We start from the raw sequence: 8,772 nt of genomic DNA, 5'->3' as shown, positions 1-8,772 counted from the left end.
GCTGCTCAAGGCTCTTCCAGCCAGTGCTTGGGAGGGACTTCTGTGCCTACATCACTACTGCTCTCTGTCCCCAGCTACGGTGCCTTGTCCCTCTCTCCTGGACATCTAAACTTTGACAAAACAGAAGACTAGCACGTGCTGTTCCTCCTGCCTGTGCACAGTTTGGTGGCTACTCTTGTTCTGTTTGTTTACAGGTCTCCTACAGGGATAATGACATTTGAGAGCTGTAGTTTATAGGAAAACATTGATTTCTAAGCAAAGACCTTTAACTCCGTGATTATCCCAGAGTTAGTTTTGATACCTTAATTCTAAGTTTTGGTAACAAGAATTCACTGTCTAATAAGAATAAAGGTGCCCTGGTATGCAAATTAGTGCATTCCTTGAAAAGTAGGAAAAACCTCTGTAAAGCCTGGGAACTAGATAGATGTTTATCCTTGTAAGTAATGTCAAGTTCCATTTCTTGTTTTAGACAAGGACTTCCAAAACATGCCTTGCGGCATCACCCACTGCCAGAACCACGAGCTGAGCTGTGCCCAGCCACGCCCACGGCAGAAAATTATGGCGAGAGCTCAAGGTATATGTCATGCTATAACAAGAATGTTTGGAGACAATGGCAAAACCAGGCACCTTGTGTTGAGTTACCGTTACAGAAGTAATACGGTTGGTAGGCTTAGGCTTCACCTCAGATCTGTATCATTGCAGAACACGGCCTTTCTATTTTGGAAATAATAAATGGAGCTGTGTTTTGTTCTCAGCTCACAAGCAGCCTGGGTCATCTAAGTTTATAGCAGAAACAAGAGGAGAAAAGATAGACGTAATTCCTGAGTGGTGTAGAACTGGGACTAGAAATAGTCTGCAGCTTAACTGAGATAATTTTTGGAAAGTTGTTTTGCTTGACTTCTAGACTTCCTGTGTCACTGAGAATATTAGGAGTTACAGTTGTTGTAATTGCTTGTGTACTATGGCTTCTGCTTAAATGCCTCTTAAGTAAATATTTACCTTTTGAAAACTCTTATCATTGCTGACACCTGCTGATACATCTGTGCTTTTTTGTACAGAAGGAAGAGTTTACTTGGCTGCTTTATTTGTCATTGTGTATTGTTGGGGGTTTTTTTCTTCATTTTTTTTCTTCAATGCATGCATTTCAGAGAGTCTGAAATCTGGAAGGACTCAGATTACCCTTCTGTTACTCCAGCTGATGATGGGAATTCTGCTAGTCAGAGTTACACTGACACCTCCACTGAAGACAGCTCAGTCTTCTCTTGGGGCTATGATGTGAGTAGAACATAGTCATCCAAGTGAAATGTAGCACAATGAGTAGAAAGACATTTGAAATACCATTGGAAATACATTTCAGGATAAAAAATAAGGATTGGATACGTCAATAAGTCATTATAGTGGTTATAGAAAGAACATCTTTTTTACCTCTTCCCCATCTTTCCTCTCTCAGATCAAAATGTATTGGGCTCATATTATTCAGTTAATATTCTGCATTTCCATCTAAAACTTTGGAAATGCAGATCATTTAATGCATAAGTGTATCTATACAACATAATAATAATGCTGTTACTGTGGAATCCCAAACATTGAGTGGATGACTTTCAGACACTTGGTGTGAGTTTATCAAACTTCTGCATACTCGTATGTTTCTCAAAATACAGTAATCCCCTAAAACATTATTTTCAATTAGAAATATTTGTTTTATTTTCAGTCTTCTGAAACAAAGTGTGCTATTTCTTTCTGTGAGGTGAGATGGAACCGTTTAGATTTAACTGAGAACCGACCCCATTTTCTAGCTACTGAATTTTATCCTTCCTGTTCTGATTTCTTTTATGTAAATTACTGTCTTTAACTTAATATAATAAAGATATTTCAAAATGTTTTAATAGTTTTTCTGTTGTGTCAATGTAAGCTTTTTATGTAGCTACCATCAGTCTTAACAGCAGTCTGTGTCATCTCCAGGGGGAAATTATTTAAAGTTAATGTCTTTCTAAGCAGAAGAAAGAGAACTGTTTGAATGAGTCCCACTATGCTTTAAACAAATATTTGTCTGTTTCAATTACAAAGAAATTCCATTTAAAAAACTTCCAAATGCTATTCACCGGGTGCTTATTGGATAACTTTCCTTTCTAGGAATTTGATAAAGCTGCCACACAACAAGTTCAGCAAATGTTCAGACAAATTGATGAGCTCCTCTATGAGCAGAAAGAAAATGTGCATGTTGAGGGACTGCGGGAAGAATGCCACCAGTGGACATCCAACTTTCCTCATCTCAGGTATTTTATTAATAGACTAGTGCTAGTACCATCACAGAGTTAAAAAGGGTAGGGAAACAGTTGCTTTAAAAACAATGTTAGTAGCAGGGTGGTTTTATGCAATTATATAGTAGATAGAGAGAAAAAGATCAGTCTAGTAGTCTGCTTGCCATTCCCATTAATATAAAGACTCTGCTATCTCACATATGGTTCCCTGGCAGAGGATTATTGCTATTTGCAACTGACTTGGCCTTAACATAGCAAAATTTTCTTAGAAAATATGTATGGTAAACATTTTCTGATTAATTTATCCTTTGCTTTGCCATGGCAGGGTTGTGGGGAAGCAGATAGTGATCCCCACAGATGAAGGGTATGGATGGTATTCAAGTTCACCTTCTGTCAGTTTAGCTTCCTCAGCTGTAAGTTCTTCAAGAGAAAAAGATTCTAATGAGTAAGTACCAACAGTTAATCCAGTCCGTACCAAGGTGGGAAGGGAATTTTGTTCTCAGTGGACTGCAGTGAAAGGCTTCTTAAAATGTGAAGCCTAATTCCTTTATCTTAGGCTGAGTTTTGAACACGGCACGCTTTTTTTTTTTTTCCCTTTTTAACTAAAAGTAGTATATTCAGAATAGCAAGACTATGTAGCTGTGCTTGTTGCTAACTACAGTGAACTGGTCAGTAAATAGAAATACCTTTGCTGCTGCTGATTTCTTCAGAATATGTCTGCATTGTAGCTGGTTTTATTGTTAAGAAGCTATTAAATTTGTGCAGAACTTCAAAAATACAAAGCACTATATTAGTACTACTTTTATTATTTATGTTTTATAATGTTTTTTAATTAGCTTTTGATTTTTTTTCCGAAGTTTCAAGTTCCTCAGCAAGACTTAAAAATACCCAAAGCAAAAGAGTTTTACTGTAACGCATAATTTGTTGGCCATCCTACTGCTTGGCCTTAAGTACTGTGTTGTCTCTCAACCTTTGAGCTCACCCAGTGCTGCTATTTGAAGTGGAGTAACAACTTATTTTCACTTCTGTTTTCTGCAAACTGTCACCTGTTCAGATTTAGTGTTTTTGGCAAGAAGGTACCTCTTTCTGTTACTCCCATTCACAAGAAGACTGACCATTCCAAGTCTCCGACCTCATGTTCTCCAGAAAGCGAAGAAGGTGAAGATGGAGTCATTGTCTCTGAAGGCGTAATGGAGGAATATTTAGCATTTGACCGCAGAGATGTGTAGGTATTGAATATTTAGATAGTAACTAGTATCAGTGTCCTGAAATTCCTGCTATTAAGATATATTTGGCTTTGATGCTAGTTGATAAAGTATTTGATGATTTTTTTTTTTTTTTAAATACTTTTCCTCTAGAGAACTTTCAAAAGCCTGAGGTTGCTAGGGCACTGGGAATTCTCCCAATCCATTTCCTACAACAACGTAGTTGGCTAAATTATTTTTCTGATTTTTTTTTTTTGGTAGTTTTTCATACTAGGCATTTTTGTGCCTGGTTTAAATAGTTCATCATAACTAAGAGCCTGCTATGTATTCACATATTTAATAAAACTTGTCTAAATGCCATTTATTTTTTATACAAAGTCAAATTCATTGTTGTTTGTGATGCACTAGCAGTGTGCTGCTTTGGTTTTGTACTAGCATTTTGGGTGGAATGGTACCTTTCTAGATTTTCTGTAGTAATTTAAGAATTAGAATGGATTTGATGCTTGCCAAGAAATAATGACCACTATTTAATCTTAAGAAGAAAGGATTAAGGGTGGCATAAAGAGGATTCTTTTTGCCCCTTTACTTTATTCAGTGCAACAATATGAACATACTCCCTGGGAAAGGACTCTGAATGGTACCGTGGGTTGCTAACTACTTAATTGCTTTTAATAAGTAAAGCCACTTAGCTGCATGGACCACAAGATTCAAATTGGTAGGTGGTTTGCTTTGACCAGGCCAGAGAGACATTGCTGCAGCAAACAATATTGCTGTCTCTATAAAAATAACAGTAGAAGTATTATAGCTTTTTCTAGTGGTATCTCCTATTTTCCAAGGTTTGTAGCTTTTTGATGTTAAGTACTTACTCAGGGAGCAGGTATGAAAGCCATAATAAATGTGCTTGCATCAGTGTTATTTTCTCCCTTTTATAAAGTTTCTTTTGGCAGATGAACATAAACTTTTTTAAGCAGTTGTCTTTCAGGTTTCCCACTTCAGAATACTTCTTGCATTGTGGAAGAGTCTTCAGCAAAGGCCACTTGCTGCTGTGAATTATGTTTTTTCTCTTCTCTTATTGATTAAATTTAATTATCTAAAACCGAATTGAGCCTGTGCCCTGAACACCTCCTGGCTGTTAGAGCAGCAGGCTGAGAGTGGCATTGAACAGTCATGAGTAGTAACATTTCTCTCTCTTGTCTTCGGAATTTTATAGTGATGTTAGATATGGAGCCTAAAAATAGGATGAACAAATATCACTGTAACTATTAATATTTATTTTTAAATGAAACTTTGATCTCCTTGGTAAATTATTTATTATTCATGAAGTATCATTTATTTATTATTCTGTATGTGTGTGTGCAGCAATAAGGTAATCGTCTTAGTCATTTCTCATTTAGGCCAGTGATAGATTCTGTAAGAAATAAAAGTTCAGGTGCCCAAAGCACAGAAGCTTGCTTCTTTCAGTATTAGATTGTTACTTGATGTTGCTGTTTATGTTAAACTATTAGCTCTCAGAAAATAATATTGTGTGATAAATACAAAGCTTCTCCTGGAGTAATGTCTTCAAGCTATTTGGCCAGCTGCCGTAACCTATTTCAGTTTAAGAGAAAATAGAACAGAAATTCAGCCTTAGCTGATGTTTTAATCCTATTAAATACATGCAGCAAAATATAGGAGACAAAGAAAATGTGGTTTTGGTACAGGTAGTGCTTACTTTTTTACAGGGAGGAGGATTTACATGAGAGGAAAATGGGACTGTCCTCTGGTAGACGGAAATTAGGGTTTCCTCCTGTCTCTCCATATTCCTGCATGAAGGATTCTGTGCTCGCATTTCTGTTTGATGATGTGTGGAGTGAAGTCCTAGGCTGCATGGAGGAATTAATCTGCAGACACTGGGAAGGGTCAGCCTCTGGTAAGGATCACAGTTAAACTGAAGATTCAAAAGGGGATTTCAGTTACTGAATTTTGCAAGGATGCATTGAGAGAAGTATGTTTGGGAATAATCTCTTTGGGGGGGGGGAAAAAAGCTTATTTTGCTAACAGTGCATGACAAACCTTCAAAAGATTTAATAGAGCTTAGCATCCAAGTGGACTCTCTTTAAAGAAAATTGATCCATAGCACTGTCCACAACTAGCAATGCCAGGAGTCTGTATTTACAGGAATTCTCTGTTGCTTTGCATAGATGATGAGAAAAATGTCATAACGGTAGAAACAATCAGAGCAGATGCTGGAGGCCCTTTGCAGTTTGATCCTCTGCCAGCATTGTTACCTCGTGTGCCACAAACATCAAATCTGGTAAGTATTTTTAGCCAGCTGGTTTGCGTAGGGACACGTCAATACAGCGCTACCTAAGCAAACAGATTTGAGTACGTCAGGGGACTGTTTAGATACATAACTAGTTTGGATTTTGTATGAATGCTGACTGTCCTTTCTAACACTTAAGTTCTGTTATTCCTCAGTTGCAAGTTTTAATTCCTACTTTTCTCTTTAAAACTTAGTATTTTATATATGTATTGGACAACCATGTGGTGACTGTTCATTAACGATGTAGTTCTTTCTACATTTCAGTAATGTTTGAACTAAATTGTGAGATCAAGGATTGCGTGTATGAGATCCTATTCTCACTGGCTTATCTATAGCTAACTCATCAGGCAACAAAGGACAAATCTCAATGCAATTGTAAACCAGTTTTTTTTTCTCAGACACTGAATTTGACTGTATAATGTGCTTTAAATAATCTGCTCCTAGAGTGGTGAGCACCAAAGTGTTATCTGTTTATTCCATTTTAATTCAACTCTTGCCTTCTTATTTCTTTCTCCTTTATTTCTACCCCTGCCTCTTCCTCGTGTTCCCCTTACTGTGTGTGTAGTGCCCAAAACCCAGATGTGGCCGCAAAAGCAAAAAGAGGAGAAAAACACCTCAAGTATGTATGCTGGAGAGACTAAAGCTCTGGTGTTTTCTATTTGCTGTTGTTACGGTGGGTGGAATTTGATGTTTTTCCAGATCAGTCTGTATTCCAGGAAAGGAGACTGCAGTTCTGTTCTTGACAAAAAATGTCAACATACACTGAAAATTAGTTTTGTAAAGCTTCTGATTATAGCCATTGTTGGAAGATGCTGTCATACAAATCACAAGCTCAGGTGGAAAATATTAAGTATGACATAGCATGGTAGGATATGTTTTCTAAGCAGTACCATTTGTAAGAAAAATGGAATGCTAAGATGCCTGTCTTAGATGGGGAAATTACATAACTGAATGTATATGTGGATATCATGGAAGAAATTAATTTCCTCCAAAATTATTTACAAGGAAAAAATCTGTAAATATGTGTGTATGTCTCTGCCAAACAGTAATTTACCTAATTATTTTTTTTAAACTTTCAGGTAAATCTCTCTCAAGGATCAAGTAGTGGCTCTCAACGTACTCTAAATGGCTTGATGGTGGTACATGGGATCCAGTTACAGCAGAGGAATCTGCCTGCAATGGAGAAAACACTGTAAGAACTCTAAGATTGTCTGTTGTAAAGTAGAGCACCCTCGCAGTGAGAGGGATTCAACCTAAAACATTGTGAGGTAACTTTCTACACGGGAAAGCAATTCTCGATCATTTTCCTGCTTCTTTGTTTATGTGTTTGTCCTCTATGAAACAGTATACTTCTAGTACAGGTTTTCTGTTTGACTGTTGCCAGTTTACCACTCAGTGAACAGCTGTGGCATTACTGTTGGCACCAGTGACATCCTGAAAAGACATGAAGCTCAAAATGGGAATGAAAGATTTAGAGAAAATGATTTGCTCAGTTCCTAGAAGTGGACTTGTGTTAGATCTAGGCTATGGGTGTGAAAACTGGTGTTTACCATATGGGTTTTTTAATCTTTTCTGTGATTAATTTTTACTTTTACACTGGAATCTTCAACTGGAAAGTTCATAGTTCAGTTAAAAAAAAAAAATAGGCTTTTTTCTTTTCCATTCCCCTATTCTTTTCTAATTTGGCTGTAAATTACTTTATATAGTTATGTAACAAAAATGAAAACATGATCTCTATCCACACGTAATATTATTAATACCACATGTAGATGAGTACTTTGATAATAGGGTAGTTATCAGTCATGTTCACCTTATCTCTCGTTTTTTTAATTCTTTCGTTAGGGACCTGGATGACAGACGGCCAGGCTCCAATTCCATCCTCTCTACCAGAACGTGGCCAAATCGTCCTCTAGAGCTCAGCGTATCATCCCTGTCACGTTCCACAAGAAGGCAAAACCCACCACCACGTACCCTGCATCCCATCAATGCAAGCCACTCTCATACTGGGACCCCAGAGTCTCTGGATGATGTCTTCAGGGGAACTCAATTGTATGTTTCAAAACCAGTTTCTCACTGCAAGTTATCATATTTAGAGAACCTAGCTTACACAGAAATCATTCAGTTGAACAGAAAGAATATTAATTATTTGATTAAAGAAATTAACTGCCCATTAAAGCACAATCACCCCTGAGAAAGCAGAGTTGCTAAAGTTGATGTTTACTGTGCTACAAGCTGCGACTCAGTGAATCGTTTGCATGTTAGGCAGTTTTGCACACAAGCTACAGACCTCAGTCTGTCCAGTACAAGCAAAGCAAATACCACCATCTCTTTCTTGACATCAGCTTTCTTTTTCTGTAGCCTATTTTCCAGATGAACTTAAAAGTCTACTGTTTTTGGAGGTCAAATTGCCTGTTTATAGCCCAGACTGGGCTATAAAGATGATGCTCATCTTATCTAAGTTGTCTGATTGACCAAAGGACTCTAAATGAACTCAGTAAATCCTCAATCATATCTAGAATGTCTTATTTTTGTTTGGCATAATGATCCAACTAAACGTAGTCATTTACAGGGACTACAGGGTATTGGGAAACAATGCAGGGTTTAATATACTTTTAAATTCCACATGTGTTGTAAATGGACATAGTTTCCTTTTAGTTTTGCAGTTTACCTGTAAACTCATCCAGCCTGATATTTTTTATCATTTCCTGCTCAGAGACTTGTTCCTTGTCCCTTCACAACTGATGTTTCTACTTCCAGTATTTTATGTTTCTGTTCCCTTTCCACAGGCTTCTATCAATTTAACAATTATTACCACATACATTTAAATGTATGGAGAGAGCACTGGGAAGGTCTTTTTAAAAATGCTGTTTGAAGCTTTTCTGATAAGTATTCTCACAGAACATCCATCCTTCAGTCAACTCCAGAGGGCACATAGAGCTAAGGTCTCTTGATACTTCTCAAACATACAATAATATACAGACACCGTTCATGTGAAAAGGCTTCT

General features: G+C 37.2%; 1 protein-coding gene across 1 annotated transcript in view; it reads left to right on the top strand.

Moving 5' to 3' along the window:
* Nucleotides 1-222: 222 nt before the first annotated feature.
* Nucleotides 223-8,772, top strand: part of FAM149B1 (family with sequence similarity 149 member B1) — a gene marked incomplete at its 5' end in the record, with an annotated part of 13,147 nt that continues 4,597 nt past the window's right edge. The window contains 11 exons of the mRNA XM_010168762.2: nt 223-273; nt 470-574; nt 1,149-1,275; nt 2,134-2,276; nt 2,587-2,706; nt 3,316-3,486; nt 5,188-5,375; nt 5,647-5,780; nt 6,334-6,387; nt 6,848-6,960; nt 7,611-7,817. Of these exons, the coding sequence (XP_010167064.2) occupies nt 223-273; nt 470-574; nt 1,149-1,275; nt 2,134-2,276; nt 2,587-2,706; nt 3,316-3,486; nt 5,188-5,375; nt 5,647-5,780; nt 6,334-6,387; nt 6,848-6,960; nt 7,611-7,817 (1,413 nt within the window). The remainder of the gene's footprint in view (nt 274-469; nt 575-1,148; nt 1,276-2,133; nt 2,277-2,586; nt 2,707-3,315; nt 3,487-5,187; nt 5,376-5,646; nt 5,781-6,333; nt 6,388-6,847; nt 6,961-7,610; nt 7,818-8,772) is intronic.

Source organism: Antrostomus carolinensis, unplaced genomic scaffold (assembly GCF_000700745.2).
Source record: "Antrostomus carolinensis isolate BGI_N321 unplaced genomic scaffold, ASM70074v2 scaffold50685, whole genome shotgun sequence".
NCBI classification, from domain to species: domain Eukaryota; kingdom Metazoa; phylum Chordata; class Aves; order Caprimulgiformes; family Caprimulgidae; genus Antrostomus; species Antrostomus carolinensis.
Note: the sequence above shows the minus strand (reverse complement) of the source record. Positions and strands in the feature narration are given on the sequence as shown.